Here is a 26,007-nt window from a genome sequence, read left to right on the forward strand (position 1 = left end):
AAGCATTTACCTTGTGTCGATTCTAGAGAAAATGTAGAATCGAAAGTGAAGAATAGCTTGCCAATGATGATGTGATGATTGCCAGAGAAAACCAAAGAATGAAAGTACGTGCCTTGTTTCTTGTGTGAGGTTTAGTGAAGAATTAGGGTTAAGTATCATATAAGTTTTACTAATAACTCTACACACCCTTAATTATTATATTTTACAATAGTACACCATCTCACATCAATTTCACAGTTCCACCACCAAGTTCACATATTTGACAAGTCTTTCTAAATTAACAAACAACCATACACAATTCACACAATACACTTCATTGTATTAAAACGTATACAATTTCATAGCAACTAATCGCACAAATAATTAACTACACAAACAATGAACGTGCAATAAATGCGAAATAGAAATCTTGGAAATTTGAGTTGTCACATCATCCAACTGTTGGTTGATTTGCTTTTCTTTCGACTGAAGTACTCCTGACAGTTGAAAGTTTTCTTTCATTGTTTTATCATTTCTTTCATCAGAATCTTTAGTCGTTCTTTTTAGCTTCTCATAATTTTCTGGAATTTGACGGTTTTCATGAATTAACTTTTCATTTTCTTTCCCGATTCGTTCTACGTCAATTTTATATTTTTCAGGTTTATCAGTTAATTCTTTTATTCTATCATTTGAAGCTTTTACCAACTTGTCAGGACTTAAGATCTGGTTTTCAACTTCTTTGACTCTTTCTGACAGTTCTTCAGTCTTTTTACCACTGAGGTAAGCAAGTGTGCTACAAACCTTGCAATCTTTCATGCAATTTTTGCAGTCACTCTCAGTTTTGGCTTTATCAGTCTTACCTGACTCATTTGTTGAATCATTAGAACTGACCTTGCTCTTTGACTCATTTCTGGACTTAGACTCTACCTCTAATTCTTTCGCTGCAAGAACTTTATAAGCCTTTTTCTTCAGATTTTCTGCTGTAAATTCTTTCGTCGTGTCGATTATCCCATCATCGACCTTTTTCGACTGTAGTTCCTTCTCTTTCTCTTCTTCTTCACTTCCCCACCACATTCTCTGTCTTGCTTCTTCCTCTTCTGCTATTTGCTCGATCAGAGTCTCGACAAGAAGTGTTGATGGTTCCACAAGTATATTTCCCTTAGGATCCAAATAGCATTCTCTGTCAACGTCCCATCTCTTCGCGCTTTTAGCCTCTTTCCATGCACGATAATGTCTGTCTTTCATGGTTAGGGCTAACATCTTTCTGTTGACATATTTTACTTCTTTCGATCGGGTATCTTTGAAAGGAACGATTTTTTCCATGAAGGCATAACCCACTGCATCTTCTTCCGGTAACACATCACTCCAATCGAATCCTTCATCGTCATGAATAATGGCTAATGCTCTTGATTTTTCTTTGGGAGCATCTTCTAACTGTTTCATTCTGGGAGATTCGGATTTGTTTTGATGATAGATGGCTCTTTTATAATAGTCCTCACGGAATGGGTTGGCCGTTTCATCAGCAGCTGCATTTCGACATTCTCGTCTAAAATGCCCCTTTTGCTTGCATTTAAAGCATGTGACCTTTGATTTATCAAAACCTAGCTTTGTTGAAGGTCCGCCAATGGAGTATCTGCCTGTTATCTCCATGAATCTTTGAGCCCTTCTGACCGCACTCGCCATACACCATCTAATATCTATCAACTCCATCTCTTCGGGGTCGATTTGATCATAATCTTCCTTGGTGAGGTTTGTGTTTCCGATCTTTCCAGCAACAAGGCTCTCATATGATTCTAAGATGGATGCTAAAAACACATCTGCTGCTTGGCTGCTTCTTCGCTGAAGTTTTGTACATTGTTGAGGTCTACAACAATATTGCACTGGAACATGTTTTTTCAGAATTGACTGTTGTTGTTGTCTTGGAGTAGTTGACGAAGATCCTCCATCATAACCACTGCTTAGACTTTCTTGATTTGATATGTTTGAATTTTCTGCTGAGAAAGCAGTCTCGGAGACACGGTTTTAGGGATCATACTTCCTCGATAATATAAATTAACATTTTGTTGATACGAGGAGTTGTTGACTTTGTTCGTTTTCCTGATCTCCAATTCATGACTCTCCAACCTTTCGATTAGTAAATCAACTGTCAGATTAGTCGACTTCACTGTGTTCTTCAGCATTAAAGAAAAATACTGCCAATCTTTCTCATCCGGCAGTGAGTCAAACAGCTTATCAACCGATTCTTCCTGAGTATACACAATTTCATATCTTGCAAATTCCAACTTTAAGTGACCAAATCTTTCTATCATCTTTGACACAGACTCATTTTTCAAACACCCAAACAGATCGAATTCTTTTCTCAACAGTTTTTTCTTATTTTTAACAATTTCAGCACCACCCACACACTTCATCTTTAATTTCTCCCATAGATCTCTGGAATCTTTGTATTCAATTAATGATATAATATCATCTCTCACTGATTGATGAAGTAAAGCGATGCATTTCTGTTCTGCAATGAAATTCTCTTCTGGAGTATCAGTTAGATTTTCGTAGTCAGTTCTTCCGATGTTAAAACCACTTTTCATACTCTTCCAACTTTGATATGCAAATGCCTGTAGCCATTCCTCAAATCTACTAGCCCATCTGTTGTAATCCTCTATAGCCATTAGCTTGGGCGGTTTGTTGTAGGTGTCGTAGGCATTATTAATACTCAAAGAATCAGCAATGGTTTTCTTCGGACTCGGGTTTGGTGCATTTTCATTTGTGTGGCATGTTGTGCCATCTCCTGAACTGCTAGTATAGGTAAAAATGTCAATGAACGGATTCAGAAAATCATCACCCTTCTTTAAGTACCTGAAACAATCAACAAACACTTAGACAAATTTTTGTGATTAAAACTGAAAATAACTTTCCAAGCGAAATGGATTCCACACGAAATGATCTTCACGCGAAATGGTCTTCAAACGAAATGAAAGAAGCTTTCACACGAAATGGCAGGTTTCAGGCGAAATGATCCAATAGTGTTCAATTCGTGCGAAATGGATTGCTTCCTCAAACGAAATGGCAACTTTGATGCGAAATGGACACTTTCAAACGGAATGGAAGTTCATTTCGTATGAACTGATAATCTTTCAAGCGAAATAGGCACTTTGGTGCGAAATGGGGTCACTAGGTCTATTCCGTGTGAAATGAAGATCCAGACTGTCTATTTCGTGGGAAATGAGTTCCACAAAGTCTATTCCATGCGAAATGATGATCACAATGTCTATTTCGTGCGAAATGAAGATGACATCATCCAATCGGCCACATTTTTGTCAAATTGATCTGGTTTTAGGTCGATTTTAGGTCCAATTCTTTCAAGAATTTGTTAAAACTGTGTTTTACGTGATATATGTTAAATTCAAGCCATTTTAACCGTTAAATCCTGATTAATTTTGAAAAATGTGAAGAAGAATGAGTAGAAGTGAGATTTTCAAATGAAAACAAGCTGAATCGGTATGAACTCTTCCTCCTGAGCTCTGATACCACTTGTTGGATCGTTGTACGACCTAAATGAGTCTATCAGAAGAGTTTCAATCCATATCAAAGGCGGAATCAATGATACGAACTTGATTACAGCTTGACTCTCCTTAATTATCTTGTTTTTATTGATTTCAAAGCAATACAGATCAGTTGACAATTTGGCAGCACCTCGGCTCTGAAATCTCGAACGTTACAAATGAAATGGCATGCTCAGTATTTATAGATGAGCCATTTCGTACGAATTGGTCAAGATCCATTTCGTGCGAAATGGACAATGTCCATTTCGTGCGAAATGGTCTCTTCCATTTCGTGCAAAATGGTCCAATGACACTCAAACCCTAATTTCTAGAATACCGAGCTCCAATCTATCCAACCTAGACACACTACTCGATACAAGACGAAGTTAACAGACATTTATGCACCAACGGGGTATTTGATTGAAAAAATTGCAAGTGGGTTGAATTTAAACACCCCTCAAGAACCAAACTTTGGTGAAGCCGCCAAAGATCGTTTCAAAGAGCAACTTTCAAAAATGTTTGATGTTTATGTGACAAAATATGGAACAACCTCGTCACACATTCATGAGTCAATGAAAAATGCCATTTTTGGCGAAGGTTCAAGTATGGAAGATTAAGATGTGTATGTTTTTAACCAATTGTAGGATGAGTCAAGTCAAATGCAACGTAGTAACACTAGTAGTAGCGACTCGGTCGTTATGGTGGGTCGAACTTTCTACAAATGATGACTTCACAAGAATTTTGATTTGTTGGCTTAGTGAAAAAGTAAGGAAGATTAATTTCCGATGTTAGCCACAATGGCCCGAGATTTACTAACGGTCCAAGCTTCCACGGTAGCTTCAGAAAGTGCTTTTTCTATTAGTGGTAGGGTGATATCGATAATGAGAACTCAACTACCACCAAAGGCAGTTGAGATGTCGATTTGCTTGAAAGATTACTTGAATGCGGCAGAGAGATGTCAACACATACGCTCGCTCGAGGGAGAATTGGATTACGAAGGCGAAGTGTACGAGGACGAGGTTAAAGCCGAATTGACAACCCCAATAACCGATGAAGAAGCCGCATACGACGACTCCTACACAATAGTTCCAGTTCGGGTTTGGGCGAAGAAGATTAAACGAGGCTTATCAAGATATATTAGTATTGTAGTCCCACTAATATATATATATATATATATATATGCATATTGAAACGGGATCAGGAGAAAGCGCTCAAAAGTGTGAGAGCGGTGAGAACGCATCCTGGCCCAACACGTGTCATGCGGCATTGAGAAGGGCAGAAGGGCTTTTTTGTCCTTTTATCTTCTGCTTTTCCAGTTCCACTTTTCACAATATTGTTTTATTTTTGGGGTTTAAGATTTTTGGCGTTAACCAAATTCAATAATTAATGGCGTTTAGTGGTTTCATTGTATTAACATTTTGGCGTTTATGGCGTTTATTCAAATCGTATGCCATTGGAACCCTAGGGGGTCAGGAAATCTATCTGAATGGCGTTTTTCAAGGCGTTTTAAACAAGATGGCCCATTGTTCTATTATTTTTATATACATTTTGGCGTTTGTGGTATCTTGGCGTTTTACAATTGTAAGATTATATTACAACCACAGGGAAAAAAAATAGAAGCGAAGAAAATAAACTAAAAATCCTAATCGGATCTCTCTTCACAATCTTCACTGTCATCAGTCTCTCTCTTCTTTAATAGTACAAGAACTGTCACCAAATATATGACGTTTTATGTAAAACTTAACAAACCCATCGGTTTGATTATTTTGCCTGCTCGTCTGTTGAAGTGGATTTTTGTGGATGTTTGGGGACATAGATCTATGACGTGTGGGTGGGTCTTTCGCTTTTTCTTCATCTTTATAATCATCCCACTCTTCAGTGTCATTGATCTCTTCTCCTCATCCAAGCCTTATTCAAGAACAAAGAATACAAAGTGACATATGACTGTCATCGGTATCTTTTTCTTGAATTTTTGTCCATCTCAGGCAGCAAAATCTTACTGAGTTACTCCCCTCAGCTAACAATTCATTCAGTGAAACTTCACGAAAAACAATACTGAATATCTAAGAAAGCATATTAACCATCTTTGATTTTTTTAATTTTTTGGCGTAAGTAGTATTGGCGTTTGTTTTTTTGGTTTGATCAAATGGAAGTTGCTGAGACGTATCGTTTTATAGGATGTCTTTTTGGCGCGTAAGTTAGGCGGTGCATTATTATAATAAAGTATTCGTCGTTTCAGTTACTGTTTGTAATTATTGTTTTTTATAAGCTTTATCTGTGAAGTCTGTAACATGTCCCATCTTTCAAGTTTGGCGTTTTAGATTCTAATATAATAAATTTTCCCTCTCTTCAGTTTTACTGATTTGTAGTTACTGTTTCTAGTTACATTTTCAAGTTTGGTTTTTATTTTTTTATTTTTTTGGGTTTTTTATAATACTTGTTCAAAGTAATTTTATTATGGTTTGGTAGTTTTTGGGGCATTTTATGGCATGTTGGCGTTTTGACAAGCATTTGGCTATGTGGCGTTTTTATTAGATATGGCGTTGTTACTATATAACAATCAACTGGAAAAGAAAATTAAAAACATATATATATTGATCTTCCAAATATTCACTGTCACCAGTCTCTTTCTTCTTTTGAAGCATCTTCACTGGCTCTTTTTCTAGAATATTTGTCCATCTCATGCAGCAATATGTTATTGAGTTTACACCCTTTCAGCAAACAATCCTTGAATTTCCAATGAACGATATTTGATTTTTTAACTTTTTTGGCATTTTACCGAGAAAAAGAACGCTACTAAATAAACCACCTTAAAACTCTAAATTTGATCATGCTAAAATCAATAATGTTTTGCTGTATGGTGATGGACAACATTGTTAATCCTCAGTTAAGAAAGATGTTTGACAATGTTGTACATCCTACACAGCTAAACTTTATTGACAAACAAACCTCAATAATGTTTTTGTTTATTTTGGCGTTATAAATTGGATGGAAGTTGAGGATAAAGTCAATAAGATTTTACTCAATGAAATGGACAATATCCTTACTTAAGGATTCTGTCCATTACATTTAGCGAAAGCTTACAGACAACCAAACAGAATTTCAAATAAACGTTTTGGTTTAGAATATATTTGATGTTTGGGTTTTTTGGCGTTTATAAGACGAATGGTATATATTAAATATGGCGTTTGGGGTTTTGTGTGTGTTTTTAATTGAAGGTCTGAGATGTTGTATATATAGGATTTTTTTTGGCGGTTTTTTTTTTAGGCGGGATTTAATTATAATTAAGTTTGGTGTCTTATATCTAATGGCGTTTTTCGTTAGAATGGTGTGTGATTTTTGTTTGGCGTTTTGTTTCATGAGATGGCGTTTTGTGTGGAGAAGTCAAAAGACTTTTTTACTCTTAATGAAGCGCGTCCACGTAATAAAATTGATGTTATTTACGAAAACGTCAACACGCCAATCTAGTCCATAGATTGTTTTGTTCGGACGATTCATAAGCGTTCTCACCGTTCTCACACTTTCCACCGTTTTCTCTAAATCCTGACCCTATGTGTGTGTGTGTATATATATATATATAGGGAGAGGATCATGAGAAAACTATATATAAATGAGAAAACTATAAAAGTATCTAAAAAAACCTTAAAAAAAGCTAAAAACATACCAAATTTTTTTTTTACAATTTTTTATAAAAAATCGCTAGTTTTTATATATAAAAAAATTTTTAAAAAAATTGTTGTACTGCACATGTGCATTATATGTGTACTACACATGTGCACTATATCCGTAATAGTGCACATGTGCAATACAACAAAAAAAATTATTTTTTTTTTTTGAAAATTTTTTTCCATGCATAAAAACCTGCGATTTTTTTATATAAATTTAAAAAAAAAAATTGGTATGTTTTTTAGGGTTTTTTAGTTAGTTTTTTGGTTTTCTCATTTAAACTAGTTTTCTCATGATCCATCCCATATATATATATATATATATATATATATATATATATATATATATATATATATAAATGGACGTTCTTGCGAATTAATATTTTAAGTTTACGTATTTCGTTTGTTATGTTTAATGTTCGTATTTCCTTTGTTATGTAAACTTGTTTGTTCAAGTTTAAATGATATTATGTTTTAAGTTATATTTAAATAATATGTTTTTTAAGCAAAAAAAAAAAGTTAACAAAAATTGCATTCTGCAGTAAAAAACAGCAAAAAAAAAAAGCCAGAAAAATGCATTCTGCAGCTCAAATAGTTGTTTCTGCAAAACCGATTTTTTCCGGTTATCCGGAGTGGTTTTTCATAATGGGCTAATCTCTCATCGGTTATAAAACCGGTTAGGATCGGTTACCACTTTCAGCCATAAAAACCGGTTAAAACAGGATCTGGTTTAAAAAAAAAAAACCGATTTTCATTCGCTTCATAGATAACCGATTCGGTTTTTCCAAAAAAACCAATTTGTACATCTCTATGTCTGACGCGCGAAAAATTCAAATACCCATTGCAGACCGCAAAGGGGTTATGGTTACGGTCCGCAAGGAACTCTAGAAAACTAGAATTTTGTTTTTTCAGATTTAGCATCTCAATTTTATATGTCTACCCTTATTTATCATTATAACCGATGTTTTAAAAACCGGTTTTTAAGTCATACCGGGTTGTGCTCTAAAAAGGTTCAACCGGTTGGATCGGGTTGTATCGGGCGGTTGAACCGTGTTACTAGTTAACAGTATAAATTCCTTAAAATACAATTTCATCTCAAAAAACAATCCAATCTTAACTAGGATTTATGTAACTGATCACAGTTTTATCTAAAAATAACTATTTTTATTGTAAACTATTAAGCATTTTAAAAATATTTTTATTAGTTATAAACATTATTGCATTGTATGAGGTGAGTAACAATTTCAACAACGACGAAATATTGGAATAAAAGGCACTAGGTTAATTACCGGAAATATGGAAGATCAATATTACCTTAAAATTGTATTTTATTAAAATTAAGAAATCAAATCTTAAGTTAATGCAAACCGTTCAATGGTTTGAACTGGTAGAACCAGATTTACCGACGGTACATATGACATACCGTATACGGGTTTTACCGGCCTTTATTGTACCGTACTCGTGTCCGATATACGGTTTAACTGGTATAACCGGCCGGTTTATACCGGTATTTAAAACATTGATTATAACCCCTTTCCTTTAAAATTTCTAGACACGTGTCACTATGAAATTTGTTCATAGTGAGTAGAATAAAGAGTTTTAAGTTTTAACATTTTTAAATTTGTCTGAAATGTAGACCACTAAAATAAATTCCTTTTTTCTAGAATGAGTAGAATAAAGAGTTTTAAGTTTCTTGTATAAAACTTGTGGGTATTTTGTGTGAAACTTAGACCACTAAAACAAACATGATTAATAACTAAAAACTTATATTCTTATGCCAAATGTGTTCTAGTGGGGTATCATTGTATCAAACTCGCATTAAGAATTATTAATATTATGACACGTGTATACTTAGCAAACCACGTAAATCTCTTCTCATTTTCTCTCAAAATTTTTAATTTGAATTCGAATTCAAACAACGTGACTGGTTGTTTACCTCTTAATAAGGCTTTTAATAGTTCAGGCGTCTTACTGATTTAGTACTTAATGATTCAGACTGTTTGTTTCACAAGCAGATGTCTGAATGGTTCAGACATTTGCCTCTAAATGGTTAAAATTTATACGTCTGAATGGTTAAGACCTCTAATCTGAATTGATCAGATATTTGCCCCTAAACGGTTAAGCATTATTAAGGCTTTTAATGGTTCAGACCTCATTCAGTACTTAATGGTTCAGACGTTTTACTGGTTCAAAACTTAACTATTTAGATGTTGCCAAAAATCTCCAAAAACTTGGATTTGAAGTTAACCCATTGCGTGTACTGAATGTGTCGGATAACATTCGAATTAATCAAAACAAATATTGAAAACATTTTTTCTAACCAAACAAATATGTTACACCTATATCTATTTACACTCTCTATATACACCCCACCGACCATTGTACCCCGTGCATTGCAACTTGTACTTTCAACATCGTAATCATAACTTGCACCGGATTCTGCATCTTCCCAACATTCCGACGTCGTTTCAGTCAATTCCTCTGTCACGTGCCTCACCGTCTCCCAACCTTCCGATTCCCAATTTACCCTTGTGTTTGAAGCTAATTTACCAATCCTCCGTTTCGCGGTTGATGTGTTAATGTGGGGTTGGTAATTCTCGACCGTTGATTCGTTTGAAGAATTTGAATCTGGAAAGTCAAACACGCATCTGGGTGATAATTTACAGTCATTGATTGTGATCTGCGGCGGTGAATGAGAAGAACACGGTAGCAGAAATGGATGTCGTAGCAGCTGATCGCAGCTCCATCTCTCACTCGGCTTTCGTTTGATACACTTGTTTAAAAAATCATGTAAATCGTCGGGTACCCGAGTTGGAAACTCGGGTATATCGTCGGAGTAGCCGATTTGACGGAGTGTGTCGGCTCCCCGGTCTGGCCACGGGGGCTTTCCGGTGAGCATCTCGATCACCGTACAACCTAGCGACCAGACGTCAGACTCTGGTCCGACATACTCGCCTCGGATGACCTCTGGGGCCATCCACTGCGGCGTCCCACGTGTTCCTGGGAACGGGACACCGAATTTGATCGCTGACCCGAAGTCAGCAAGCTTTGCTGTATCGGGGGTGTCTCCGATCAGCACATTCGCCCCTTTCACGTCACAGTGGACAACGTTTCGGGCATGAATGTAGTTCAATGCGGACGTTAAACACCGTGTGTAACTCCTAATATTTTCATTGTAACATCCTATGCAAATCTCACTTTGTTCTTCTGTTCGGTTAACTTTTGCCACGTCAGCCAGAGTACCATTTGGCAAGTACTCCATGTGTAAGTTCCGGTACACCGATGACGACTCACACGTCGTGTCGTCGCCAATGTACTGAACAACGTACGGCGACGACAACGATTTCAAAATCCCAATCTCGTTCTCCAAACACCGAACAAACTCCGTGGAGTTCTGCTCCACGGATTTGACAGCGAATGTAAAACTATCATCGGATTCATTAACGGCGAGATGGACCACCCCAAATGACCCTTTTCCGATGCAACTCCGGCGAACCCAGTTGGGTGTATCACCACCAGTGTGACCAATTGTTCTCATATTTGTTGGGATATAAGTTCTGTGGGTAGGGTGGGGTGTGTTTGTATATATATATATAAGTGATGAAAGGATGACGTAAGCAAGCGGCAATGATATGTACTGGATTTATCTTGATCCGGTCCAGGTGGAAGATGCCAGTGAAGGTTACTTGGCAAAGTTGGGTTCATGCCTTGGAGATTTACAAACAAACCATCACAACCTCTTCTTATTTTATAATGCGTTTTATTTTCTTACACTAACCAACAAACATTTTTACTTTAGTTTCTTCATCAAAATGTATATCAAACTATATTTATATTTATAATTTACATGGTTTGAGAAAATTATTTTACGGGTTTAGTGTATGGTTTATGATTGAATCCGTTGTGTAAACTGAACCTTATGTGAAAATAGTTGTTACTAAAACCCTAAAAGAATATAGTATGTAAAGAAGAGTTTAGAAACAGAACACAAATAGTGTATATAGTTGGTTAAAACAAATGGAAATTTATTTCTTGTTTTTAAAGTAAACTTTCATATAAGTCTGAATATTTTTTGTGTCAAATAATGGGTTAATTCAAAATTTTGATATAAGTTTAAAAAGCTTTTGGTTAAAATATTTATTAAGCTTTTGGAATGTGGCAAAGTAGGTTATGATTACTTTAACGTGATTGACAAGATACTAGAAGATACATGGAAGATCACTAGAAATCACCATAGCAACACTCTTTTTTTCTAGAGAATATTTTCATTCCAATTTAATATTTCATACATCTAATGTATCCAAATAGAAAGCAAACGAGCTATATAAGTTGTACCGTTAGCTCTTTTTAATGTAATCGATTAGTCCGATTTCTTATCATAAAACGTTTGTGTGACTTCGTATAATGTGTTGGTCTGACTGTTTCAATCTTATATAAAATTTTACTAACATTTAAGTCGGTTTGATTAATTTAGTTGTGCAAATATTACTACAAAACCATTGTTGTCCGTCCCACTATACATGATAACTTCAGTGTACAACATATTAAGCATCTATGATAGTACAATCCAGAAGCTATGTATGTAAATGAAATCTTATACGAAAATTACATTTTGACGCGTACCCAATTTAAGAAAACCACGACATACTCACCCAACGTATATATAAGGCTTGTCCACCGCTTGTCTTTGATAACATATACAATTACATTTGGTATATTAGTATTACAAACAAAGGAGAATACACAATATCTTGACCTATCCGTAGGGACGGACCTACCTACAGTCGTGGGTGGACAGACGCACCCCTTAAAAAAATAATTTAGTATATATTTTAGGCCAAAAACCCGACCCCACCCCTTAAAATCCAACAAAAAATTCCTGGGTCCGCTATTGCCTATCTGGTAAGGCCCTCTAACGAGCCTTTACGCTACTTAAAACCACATTAGTGTAGATGTTATATTGACCCACAACACTACATTCATCCTAAACCGGACCACGCCCTTGACCCCAAATGATACTTAAACATTAAATGCTTTACACAAATTAAAAGAGTCAACTTTATTTTCATCCTTGTGGTTTGGTGGAAAATGTCACTTCAATCCAAAAAAAAAAAAAAAATTGCGCCAGTTTCGTTCTCAACATTTTTGAAATGTGTCATTTCAGTCCATAAAGATAACGCGCAGTTAAAACGTTGAGGATGGAACTGATGCAAGACGTTATCTTTTTGGATCGAAGTGACACGTTTCAAAAATTTGAGGACGGAATTGGCGCAAATTTTTTTTTGAATGAAGTGTCATTTTCTATCAAACCACAGGGACGAAAATGCCAGTTAACTCAAATTAAAATGTGTATTAACGTAAAAGTCCAAAATAAGCATGGTCCTTTAACATTATTAAACTATATGTACTTCTAGAAGTTCATAAAACATGTGACCTACAACTCTACAAGCGTACACATGTTATGCAAAACCATTAAAATTCTTAATATCACACGTTACATTTCAGTTTAGTCAATGTTTACGGTATATAAAAATTATTTATTTATTATAACTTTTTAAAATTCATTCTTTTAGGCTGATTAATAAGACAAAATCACCAAACTTTTGTAATGTTAGTGATAGTTAGGCTAGGCCCGAATCAATGGTTAGAAGGATAAGTGAAGTACAAAATGCATTAATGATTTTGTTAATGACACTTGGAAAGTTAAACATGTTTAAATTTATATCATTTTTGTTGATTATTTTGCTAGTTTAACAACTTATCAAAAGCCTTAAATGATGATTGTACATCATGCATAGTGAATGGTATATTAATAAGATCAACTTGGGAGGTTGAAGCAGTTGACTTTAATGGTGTTAATGTCATTGACCTATTTCGGTGGTCAAAGAGACTCGACAAGAGGTCCAAGGGGTAGTCCAGAAGACCAAAACACATGTATATTTGCTTTTATTGTGGGGCCCACATCTGCTAACCTGCGAATGTGATAAAGGTCGGTTACATGCTAGTGGAAAGCTTGTACGATCGGTAGGCGCCGACTAATTTTAAAATCAGATAAAGATATGAAACTAGCCACCCAATAATTTAATGACTCGTATTTTACTTTTTAGTTTTGTTGATAAGGGTGTAAACGAGTTAATTTCAAGCTCATTTAAATTTGAGTTTGGCTTATTTAACTTAAGAGAGCTCAGCTTCGACACATTTAATTTAAAGATGCTTTGGCTCAGCTTGTTAAAATTTTAAATATCTAAAGCTTGAGCTTGGCTCGTGAGTAATCTTTCAAACTCGAGCTTGACTCGTTTATTTTAGCACATTTATTTGTCGATTAGTTGATGTCGGGATGTTTCGTGGTGCTCAGGTTGGGAAAGATAAAAGAGAATTCATTTGTTTTATGTTAATGATGTCTTTATAATGAGGAAGTGGTCTTTGTAAAATATTAGAGCATTCACATTCTCTCTAGAATAAATTACAAGTTTTGTCCTTTATGTTTACATCAAATTGCAGGCGTTGTCCTTTAGCGCAAAAGTTGACGGGTTTTGTACTTAATGTTTCAAAATCTTGCACGTTATGTACTTTAAACTAAACCCGGTTAGATTTTTCTGTTAAATCTGGACATGTGCAAGGCACATGAGGGTAATTTTGTCAATCAACCTAATTTAATTTGTTTTTTATTTTAAATAAAATCCAGGTTTTAACCTAACCAATCTGTTTCTCTCTTACCTCCATCTCTCTCTACCATCTCTCTTACAGGTTCTGCTACACCACACCACCACCACCACCGCCGCCGCCACCCCCTAGTCGAATACACCCACCAGCCACCACCGCGACCCCTCTATTATTACCCACCACCTGATTATCCATCTGCGAATTGCACCACCACTACCACCACAATTGTTCACCTTCTACCACTATAAACCCAACCGCTGACCAACCCTGGTCATGAAGACATGAACAGGACGACGATGGTTGAGACGGTGACAGCCGCAAGTCTAGCGACTGTCACGGCTGGAATGGTGCGGTGTGTTATTACACGGCGGCTGCAAAAGTTGAAGACGAAGGTAAGACGACCGGAGATCGAAGAAAGAACGAAAGATTCTGGCGACCCATCTAGGGTTCCGATGAACTTCCGACCGGATTCCAGTAACCTTGTTTTGACCTGCAAATTCTATTTTCGTATAGATCGGATTTTTCAGGTAAGCCTTAATCTTTATTTCGTTTTAAAGACACCCGATTTGATAGAAATTGGTGTCAAGAATTTCTTATACTCAAATTTGATTGTATATTGTGGGTTTTTTGTTCTGTTTTTAATGAACACATTAGCAAAACTGAGACATAGAAATCTACTGAAAGTGGTTGGTTATACATGGGAGAGTGGGAAATTAAAAGGCTTTGGCTCTTGAATACATGGACAATGGGATTGATCAAAAAAAAGATTTGATCTTTCTGTTTCTGAGAGAGGTGTTCTTGTTTCAGTTTCAAGAGAACTGGTTTATTTACATTCTCGATATATGAGAAAAGTGACGACAAAAGTAGATGTATTTAGCTTTGGAATTATAATGATGGAATTTATCACAAGAAAAAGACCAGCGGGACTCACCGAAGACAACATAACGTTGCCACAATTAATAGAACAAGCACTTTCAAATGAAATCAATGGGCTGATTGAAATTATAGATCTAGATTTGGCTTCCAATTCCTCCACAAAACATGATGTTTATAATTTATTTACTCAATAGTCCCTGTGAATATAAAATGACAAGAATACCCTCATGTGCCTTGCACATGACCATATTTAACTAAAAAATCTAACTGGGTTTGGTCTAAAGAACATAACAAGCAATATTTTAAAACATTAAGTACAAAACCTGTCGACTTTTGCGCTAAAGGACAGCGCCTGCAATTTGATGTAAACATAAAGGACAAAACTTGTAATTTACTCTTCTCTCTATTATTTTCTATTCGAGTAAATTGTCATTTTAGTCCCTGAGTTTTTATCCAAATTGTCATTTAGTCTAAAGAGTTTTTTTCTCCTCTGGGTCCCTGACTTTTCTTTTTTCTTGCCATTTTGATCACATTGCCTAACTTAGTCTAAAAACCAATTTATAATCAGGAGTATTTTTGGCATTAAATTATTATAAGGTTTATAAATTATGTTGTAAACTACCTCTGGTTATCACTACACAACAGTTATGCCAAAAATAGCGAGCAAAATTAGACGTTTGAATATTTTATTAATCTTTAAAAACTTCTTTGAATTCAACATTAGACGTTTTATTAGTAATTTATGTGATAGACAGTGTGACAATTAAACATAGAAGTTAAGAAACAAAAGAAAACTTTCTCCACAATGGGGTAATCAGTCAAAGGAATTATCTATATGTTGAGATTGTCGTAAACTCTCATGTAAATCAACTTTTTCATGCTCTTCAAGTTTGCGTATCTGAAAAACCAAAAGATGGTTTAACAATGATAACCAATTGAGAACGTGTTTGAAAAGATAAAAAATGAAATAAAACCTAAAAAAAAAGAAAATGCATATACCTTTCCATATTAAGTTACAAAATTACATTACATTGCATTATATTACATAGATGTAGGAGTGTTCTACTGTTGTGATAAGTGTTGAGGGAGAGATGGTGGAGTAATAGTTGCAATATAGTGTCACTTGATTCAAAATACTCCACCACACACCACGTGATGGCATAGGGATCGGCTAGCCCTGCACCCACCCGAAACTCATCACCTGAACCCATGTCCCATGACCATGCTCCTAGTGGCACCTTGATGTCAGTTTTGGCACCATTCTTTGATTTTAAGCCAAAAAAAAATTCTTAGTTTCATGCATGTAATAAAGACAAAAGAAAAAAAGATTATATAGCAAGTTGAGATTAAACAAAAAAGATATAAAATCTCAAAACGATTTGATGTGGGTCAACGTTAGCTAGGAATATATTGTTGGTATCATCGTCATCGGAAACCCAGGACCAATCGGAACGGATGGACTTGTGACCACAAACACAATCACTAACGAACAATCCACAACATTCACACGAGTTCATGATGATTATGAATTGAAACGAAACGATTTTTCAGAATATAAACTAACCGAATGAAACTTGAACAAACACTAAACTTTGAATATGATAACTGCTTGTAAACACGTTCTGATTACAAACTTGACTAACTGAACAACCGTATAACTTGGAAGTTTGGCAACCGGTTATATAGGGATGAAAAGGTACGTCAATTCCAGTCACACCGTTTCACAAACAGTTGTGACGTTCCATGATAACCGCCCAGCGGTTATTGCTGATAAGGGACATGACGCTTCATGATATCCGGCCCAAACTTCTTGTGTTATCGGACTAAACATAACTGACTCGTTCGACCCATACATTACATGGCCTACGACCCAAATGACAATAAACATAATAATCTAATGTTTGACCCATAACTAAATAATATAAAACAAATAAACATAAACAGGCCCGAGGCCCAAATACTTGACTCGGATGATTCTTGATTACCGAAACAATCTTCATTCTCCCCCTTAAGCAAGAAATATCCGAGCTCTTCGATCCGTTTACTCCTTGCGGTTGTTGGTGACTTCGATCTTCACCACCACGTCATCATCACTTGAATCTTCGATCCATCCGCAATTGCTCGAGCTCTCGGCCATTCCAACTTTCTCTCTTGCACGCTCCTTCTTGATGTAATCAAAGTACCATTCGGCCAACTCTAGATAGTAAACGTATGCAACCTTCATTTCATAGGCGTCGTCCTTGTCGTAACCATACTTCACCGATATCTCGCCCCATTTGTCTTTTGCCATTATCTCATCAAACCCACCGTTGTGCTTCACGATGCGGTGTAGTAGTATGAGGCTAACATCACGACCATCAATTAACTCCGGTGGCATTGCCTTCTCACAAACAATTCCAAGAAAGTTCGTGATGAACCAAACTAAGATTTCTTCAAACGGTGTGTCGAAGAATCTTGGGTGCTTCTTGATTTCTTCGTGTAGTGTGATTAGATCCCCTGGTTCAATGCAGCTTTCCATGATTAACCCCCTTTCTACAACATCCTCCTCGAGTTGAGAGAGAGTTATTGCCCGTTCCCGAAGCATTTGCCTTGATTGGCGTGGATTATCCTTCTCGCCCTCGAGATAAATCATTAAAGCTTTCTTTGCCTTTTTCGAGTACACGACTTTCCTTGCACTTGGGCGTTCGTCATACACTTTCTTTTTATTTTTTGACTTTTCAAATTCCCGCTCATAGTAATCGCCTAAACATTCTTGAAACTTTTCTTTTTCTTCCTTATACCCATTGTCGACCCCAAGATTATCATAAAAAACGTCAAGATAATCTTGTTCCAAGTCGGTTTCCGACTTGTCTTCGTAAATATCAAAACCCTTTGATCGACAACCGAACATCTTCTTCAATACGCACTTTTCACCCATAGTAACCGTCTCGATTCCTTGAAACAGGAGTTGTTCCAAACTTAGAACATTCCTGTCAAGTTTTGGTGCGTAACTAACACACGGAATTATCTTATCCTTGCCGTCCACCGGCACCCTTACTTCACCAATTCCATGAACAAACGAAACATCCTTCTTGCTTTCATTCGTTACAACCCCGAAGTGTCTTTTAAAACACTTGAACAAACTACGATTTCCCGTCATGTGCGTCTTAAACGTGGGATCCACAACCCAGATTAAATCCCATTTACCCCCGCAAGTATCCTTTACAATATAATCATTCTCGACTGGTAAAGGTGATAGTATAATATACTTACTAGGGCAAATTGACGCGATGTGGCCAAACTTCTTGCACTTGAAACACCGAACCCCCGGTTTTCTTGGCCTACCCACTGATGCGTTGGGTTTCTTCCCGTTCTTCTTCGTGAAACCCCCTCTGAATACCTTCTTTGGAAACTTTTTCATTGGTGATACCCCGGTCCGTATGGTTGGCTTCCCCTGCGCGTACTCATCCGCTTCCGCCGCCCGGCCGCACTCTCCACTACGAACAAACACATCATCACCGAAATCGGTCATAACCGATTTCCCCTTGTTTCCACCGATTCGGTTCTCTCCTTGATCACAATTCCTTCCGGTTCCTGTTAAACCTTTGGCTCTGATACCAATGTTGGTATCATCGTCATCGGAAACCCAGGACCAATCGGAACGGATGGACTTGTGACCACAAACACAATCACTAACGAACAATCCACAACATTCACACGAGTTCATGATGATTATGAATTGAAACGAAACGATTTTTCAGAATATAAACTAACCGAATGAAACTTGAACAAACACTAAACTTTGAATATGATAACTGCTTGTAAACACGTTCTGATTACAAACTTGACTAACTGAACAACCGTATAACTTGGAAGTTTGGCAACCGGTTATATAGGGATGAAAAGGTACGTCAATTCCAGTCACACCGTTTCACAAACAGTTGTGACGTTCCATGATAACCGCCCAGCGGTTATTGCTGATAAGGGACATGACGCTTCATGATATCCGGCCCAAACTTCTTGTGTTATCGGACTAAACATAACTGACTCGTTCGACCCATACATTACATGGCCTACGGCCCAAATGACAATAAACATAATAATCTAATGTTTGACCCATAACTAAATAATATAAAACAAATAAACATAAACAGGCCCGAGGCCCAAATACTTGACTCGGATGATTCTTGATTACCGAAACAATCTTCATATATTAGTACATGTCATGTACTAGAGTTTGAATCCATGTGTTATGTGTATCACCTAACCTCCTAGCATTGTTAGCCTAAAACCTCTAAAATTATTAACTTAATAAACCAAAGAAGCTATGAATTCCCAATAATCGTAGATTACTGTAAGTATTATTTCGAGGAATAAACATAGATTATAGATTACAAAGGTTACCTGCAACAACAGACGAACAACTGTGGTCTGTCTGCTAACAACAGCAGCCACAAGTGGCATGCAGTCGGTGTTTATGTGTAGAGAAGGCTTAGATGACTGGAGAAGCACCATAGTAGCTGCATTTACACTTACCCCACACTATCATGTGAATACAAGTGATGTTAATAAACAATTATGAAGCATGCACTGGTTAAAATAATTATTTTGTTTTTAGTATTTATTTTTGATTTCATAGCATAGATTAACATTGGATGCTGTCTTAGTCTTGAAAAATAATTAGTCATAAATGATATGCTGGTATGTTTTATAATATAGTATGCATATAGATATACAAAATCTTTAGATGGCAAAAGGATGTTAGCAGGTCAACCCGGCCCGATCCGTGTTGCTTCATACTAACAAATGGCTTGTTTCAACATAAGCCGATTTTGACCTCTTACCGGCCCCGCCCATGTTACAACATCTATTGATTACCTTCAAAATAGTATCGACCGCATCTGTAAACCCTCTACAACATGCGGTGATAAGAGCATGCACAACAATGTTGGCCCGAATCAGATCAGAAGCCATAAGCAACTCAATAAACTTCCCTCCTCGTCCATGACAGCTGGCCTCTAGTAGAGCTTGTTCACAAGCAGGCCAAGATGCTCCGTTCTTTTGTAATATTTCAGATATTTCAATATGACCCTCCCTTATGGCTGCTGTTATTGAAAATCCACTAAAAAGTTTCTGATTCACATCAGCTCCATGGCTCTGTGATTTTAGAAATAGAGGTCAGTTTCAACCCGATTAGATAAGATGGGTCAATTCTGGTTAAGATTTTATTGTTTAATGAGCCAAATGGGCCAAGTTTAAAGGATTATAAAAAATGAAATAGGTCAGATAGGGTCGAGAGGATTAAAATTTGGAAGTCACCTAAAGTGTTGATTTATATGCTATAACCTCCTAATCGATTTATTCAAACAAATTAAGTATTAGGATTATCCTCTCAAAAAACCTGTATACTTTCACTAAAATATGGTTTATGCGGTTGATCCGGTCCTCCAAGTTCAAAAATACAGTTTTAGTCTCTTAATTTTTAAAGAAAACGATTAAACTTTAGGGAGGTAATCAGTAAGTAAAAATGAGGTATTACTTTACCACTCAAAAAATAAAATTAATGTATTTTTTTAACAAAAAAATAATACTAAATCAACCAAAGAATACTTTAGGGAGTTAAGCTAATTTTTTGGTGAAAGCATGTAGGATTCTTTTTACAATAGCCCTAGATATAATGATATGGTAGTGTGACCTTGCCGGTTCATTTTGATCACCACTAAAGATTACCGGTTTTAGCCCCCAATGGTTTCTCTTATATACGATATAGATTCGGCATGAAATGAACGGTTACCTCTCCAGTTATTTTGCATATAGATCGTTGCCTTTTGAAGGATGATAAATTCTTTACGTTTGAGATACGTTCGGATTTTCCGTTGAATTCTTCTCGCAGCCGTTGCTAGAACCTCGGCTCTCCTTGTGTCTAACTCTACCATCTGTCCCGCCCTAAAGAAAACCTTTGTTTTCCCTATCTGATAAAATTAAAAATAGCTAAGTTAATCTTTAGTACCTGATAACCCTTTAGTCCAAATCTATCGCAACTTGTAACACCCAAAAAATGGGTTTGTTAATTATACTGGATTAACCAAAAATAAACGGGTAAAATACCATAGGTGGTAAAAGTAAACCCGGTGAATATTAGGATTTAAATAAATAAATCTAATATTTATTAAAAGGATGGAAAATACTTTGAGAAAACAAAGTATATAAAAGGCCCGAGTTAAAGGGGCTTAAAATAAAACGGGTTATGAATAAGATAAAATAACTAAGAAATAAATAACCTAGTTAATTACAAGTCTTGTAGTAATGAGGAAACTTGATTTAAACACACTAAATAAAACTTGGGAAAAGTAGAGGGGTTAAAAGTGTTAAACTAGAAACTAGTTTTTAATAAATAAAAACCCAACACCAAAACACACACCTTGAGTGTGTGTTCTGGTCGACATAAACACAGGAGCCAAGAAGCTCTCTAGCTCAAACCCTAACAAGCATAAAATCAGCAAATTGAAGGGGTAAATCTAACCCAAATCGAAATCCAAACACAAATTCATGATCACCTTGGTGAAGGGATCATAAGGTATGCTAAATTTCATCATTTGGTTTCATCTCAAATTCTTGATGATTTGCGAAATCAAAATTTGAGCTTGATTAATTGATGTTTAGATGAAATTAGTTATGAAAACATGTCTAGGAGTAAACCCTAGTCAATAATTTGCTGAATTTGTGTTTAGATTATGAAGTTCATGATAATCCATTCACTACTAGAAAATAAGCCTAATGCAACTTTTTAAAAGCAACCTTTTTCAGTTGAGTTGCATTTGACTCTAATGCAACTAAATTGAACATGAAGGTTGCATTAGAAGTCTAATGCAACTTTTTTCATAAAAAGTTGCAAAAGTATATTAAACTTGGAACCTTTTTATTAAAATTTGCAACTTTCAAATAAAAAAGGTTACATTGTAATTTTAAAAGATTGCATTGTTATAATTAAATGCAACTTCAATTAAAAAGGTTACATTGTTAAAAGTTTAATGCAACTTTTATTTTAAAAGGTTGCATCTTATAGGTTTGAATTAAATGTATGGGTGGAATATGATTTAAGTGTACATGAGGAATATATGATGTTTTATAGCAATTCAATCGAATAATTGAAATCATTAGTTGCTTTATACAATGTTGGCTCGATGGTAAGTGAAAACAAGCAGCCAATAACTAGATAAATTATTTTATGTAAAAGACTAAAAAGAATCTTTGAGTCCATATTGAGTTGTGTTTCTTAATTTCAGAAGACATTTTGTGTAAAAACTAAAAAGCTAAACAGACCTGATATATAAAAGTAATAGATGATATTGGTTTTTTAGGTCAATTTTGGTATTTCAAAGTTCAAAATGTAGTCTAAGACCTGTTTGAGTTTTTTTTTATGCTAAACATAACTCGTGTATTTTGTGAAAAAAAAATTCAGAGCAAACAGTGGTATCAGTTATGTAATTAACTAATTATATATGTATTGCGATAGATGGTGATGAAATGATGTACGTAGCATATGTAGGACTGTTCACGAGCCGAGCCGAACCGAGCGGAGCTTTGCTCGTGTTTGGCTCGTTTACAAACCGAACCGAGTAGAGCGGCTCATTTAAAACCGAGCCTTAAATCAAGCGAGCGTTTTTCGAGCAGTAAATATTCCGAGCGAGCGTCGAGCGAAGTTCGAGCAATTTGGACAATCGTGTCGCCCGATTTAAATTTGCTGAGAGAGACAGTGACAATGTTTGGTCTCAAGTTTTTATGTCTTTAAAAACATGCACATTTCATGGTATAATATTTTCCTTATAAATAACAATGTTGTGGCCGACGAGACGATGATCATATTGCACGAACAGTTACGTTGAGAGCAGGAGACGATCGACTTAGGGACTTAGGGCAATGACATGAAACACTGAGGCGATGAGCATCCGGTCATTTATTGGTTTAGAGTTTAACTTTTAGATTTGATATTAATTTTTTTATTCGCTTGGTTGGGCTATTACGTATAGATATAGTTGTAAATTTGTATATAGTGGACCAAAATCTAATATAGTGGTATATATAAAACTAAATTTTTAATATATATTTAAGTTTATATGTATCTGTAATGTGCGTATATATATAGGTGTGTGTATAATTTATATTTGTGTATATATATATGTGGATATACATGTTTATATGTATATATATACTAATTAAAAATAATAATTCGAGCCGAACCGAGCCGAGCAGACCTTTGCTCATGCTTGGCTCGTTTATAAACCGAACCGAGCGGAGCGGCTCGTTTACAACCGAGCGTCAAATCGAACGAGGATTTTCCGAGCAATTTTCGAACGAGCGTCGAGCGAACGACGAGCGATTTAAACGGCCCTAAGCATATGTTTAGGATTAGGTTTGGGAGGGAAATTGACTTGGGGGGAAAAGTTTTGTCTTTGAGATGTGGAGGGAAAAGTAATTTGGCTGGAGGGAAATAGAAATAATAAATATTTTCAGTTTTCAATAAAAATTGAATATAACTAAATAAAAACTATTAAAAAAAGTAAAAATACTTGGTTATATATATATATATATATATATATATATATATATATATATATATATAGGAGAAGGATCCGTTAAGAACCACTCTTTATTGCGAGAACCGCGAGAACCAATGTGAAACCAACCAAAAATAGCTAAAAAACACACAAATTTCTTTTTTATATTTTTTATAAAAAAATCGCTACTTTCAGTAGAAAAAAAAATTTAATATTTTTTTTACATTTTTTTTTGCTACTAAAAGTAGCGATTTTAATGTAAAAAATATTTAAAAAAATGTGTGTTTTTTTAATTTTTTTTTATTTTTTTAGGTTTTTTTTTAGGAGGGGGGGGGGGGGGGGGTTAGGATTTTTTTGGAGGGTTTAGTTTTTAGCATTTAGTTTGGGGGAAGGTTTTTGGGAGGGTGGGGGTTAGCTTTTTTTAGGTTTTTTTAGTTATTTTAGTTTGTGTTCATATTGGTTGTGTTCATAAGGTTCATGCGAGAACCACCTCGCAATAACCAATATGAACACAACCTAAAATAACTAAAAAACCTAACCCCTCCCCCCCCCCCCCCTAAAAAAAACCAAACCCCCCCTCCCCCACCCCCACCCCCTAAAAAAAACCTAACCCCCCCCCCACCCCAAAAGCTAAATGCTAAAAACTAAAACCCCTAAAAAACCTAAACCCCCCCCCCCACTAAGCTAAATGCTAAAAACTAAAACCCTCAAAAAAACTAATACCCTTGTTTGACCATCAATGAGCCTAGTTGGTTATTATTGACTCAAAATGGTCATCGCTCAACGTAGTTGATAAACATGTGGCCACGATTGACTATAAATAGCCATGTTTTACTAACAATGACTAAATGACCATCAATAAGTCTATTTGCCCATTAATGACCATGTTTGCCCATCAACAATCATACTTAATCATCAATGACCTCAATTGACCATAATCGTGTTAGACCGGTAAGCCCAAAGCAGTGGCGGACCCAGGAATTTTTCTATGGGGGTGCGGAACATTTTCAAAAGTTTTAGGCCCCTAGGTATATAAGTAAAAAAATCGGTTCGTATCGGGTCGGGTCGGGTCGGTTCAGGTAGGGTCGGGTCATGTAAAACAAACGAACATCAAACTAAATTTATATAATAATAAAAAAACGTCGACGCCCTGCGGATTTTCATTTTTTGAAATCTATTTAAAAAATCATCTAAAGCTAATTTCTTAAGCAATTCTTTCTCTATTTAATTTTCAACTATTGAAGCCCTAGAAATTATAACGTAAGTTGTAATCACCCTAAAAATATATAAGCAACATAATCACCCTAAAAATCATCTAAACAACCATAAACAACGTCAAAACACACAAAATTTCAAACCTATTTAACAACTTTATTACCCTTTTTTCTCCTATAATATCAACCAAAATCATCAAAATAACAAAGAAACTTACCCGTGTTCGGATTCCGGTTAGATTTGGTGTCGAACGACGGTGGTATGGTGACTGATTACGTGGTCGCCGGCTGCTGGACTGTTGTCGCCGGGTGATGTTATTCGTTGGCAGTGCAGGGACGAAAGAGAGAGAGAGCGGGAGAGAATTTCTAAAGTTTTTGGACTTTAATTATTTTATTATAGTTTGAAATATTGTTAGGTTTGGTTAATGGGCTAAGACTTAGTGGGCTAGCTAGTTATGAATTATAAGTTGGTAAAGATATGAGTATTTGAGTTTAGTTAGTTAGGTATTAAAAGTTATATAATTTAGGTAGTATTATTTTTTTAAATAAGAGTTTACTAAAAAATTTAAATATAAATTGATAACACTTTTTACCTAAGGGGTGCGGACGAAAATTTCAAGGGTGCGGTCGAAAAATTCCAAGGGGTGCGGTCGAAAAATTCAAGGGGTGCGGACGAAAAATTCCAAGGGGTGCGGACGGGATTTTCGACGGAACTTAACACTAAATATTTTTTTCCCCGGGGGTGCGCCCGCCCACCCTGGGCTGACTTTGGGTCCGCCCCTGGCCCAAAGTAATAACATATGACGATGTGGCCAATGAGGTTTTTATATAAAAAGGGTTAATCAGCGAGCAATGAGTATCTAGTTAATGTGTTGTGATAGATTAAGTGAACAAATGATTTGAGTATGATTACTTAGAGAAATGGGTATTCTTATAATCATATAATGTTTGTTATATATGGTTATATAAAAACGCTCAAAGGTTAGATAGTATAAGTAACAAGACTAAAAAGCCCTAGCCACCACACTCCAGAAAATTGTCATTTCTTCTCTATATTTATCCCTAACCAAACTCAAGAAACCAAGGAAGAAGCATTGGTTCAGTGGTGATCGTTTGGTGCATAAACCAAAGTGTTTTGGTTTGGTGATTCGTGTGTATAAGACTATCATCCTAGGATTATCGATACGTTGTTTTCTCGTTAGTCAGTTCATCTGCTACAACAAAAATCAAAAGGGATTGTAGCCCAACGTTATCAAGGTGTTTTATTTGTGGTTCTCTCCCAAATGGAGAGGGTTCAATTCTCGTTGGAGACAATCCGAGCAATTTTAGAAGTAATATAGTTTGTCGTTAAATAAAGTCTGCTACAAGACATTGATTTATTTAAACTAAAAACTAAAAGCTTAATCAAAATTCTAATATACTATGATTATGGAAATTAATTTATTAAAATAAATAATAAAATTTTAATTTTAATTAATAAATATATTACTTTTTCTTAATTAATTTTTGTTTAAGCGGGTAGTTAGGCTTTAAA

The 26,007-nt window shown here is 35.7% G+C and overlaps 2 protein-coding genes across 2 annotated transcripts; both read right to left on the reverse strand.

The window, feature by feature from the left end:
- Nucleotides 1-363: 363 nt before the first annotated feature.
- On the reverse strand, nucleotides 364-8,104 carry LOC110924523. Its single transcript, XM_022168525.1, has 5 exons — nucleotides 7,929-8,104; nucleotides 2,104-2,832; nucleotides 1,415-1,843; nucleotides 482-1,243; nucleotides 364-367 (listed from the first exon to the last, which is right to left on the reverse strand). The coding sequence occupies exons 1-5, from the start codon at nucleotides 8,102-8,104 to the stop codon at nucleotides 364-366; spliced, it is 2,100 nt and encodes a 699-aa protein (XP_022024217.1).
- A 1,267-nt stretch (nucleotides 8,105-9,371) lies between these two features.
- Nucleotides 9,372-10,837, reverse strand: LOC110922935 (mitogen-activated protein kinase kinase kinase 18). The gene has a single exon (XM_022167127.2). It carries the CDS (start codon nucleotides 10,719-10,721, stop codon nucleotides 9,387-9,389), a length of 1,335 nt encoding a protein of 444 aa, XP_022022819.1. The 5' UTR covers nucleotides 10,722-10,837; the 3' UTR covers nucleotides 9,372-9,386.
- Nucleotides 10,838-26,007: the final 15,170 nt, after the last annotated feature.

The sequence above is a fragment of the Helianthus annuus genome, chromosome 4 (genome assembly GCF_002127325.2).
Source record: "Helianthus annuus cultivar XRQ/B chromosome 4, HanXRQr2.0-SUNRISE, whole genome shotgun sequence".
NCBI classification, from domain to species: Eukaryota; Viridiplantae; Streptophyta; class Magnoliopsida; order Asterales; family Asteraceae; genus Helianthus; species Helianthus annuus.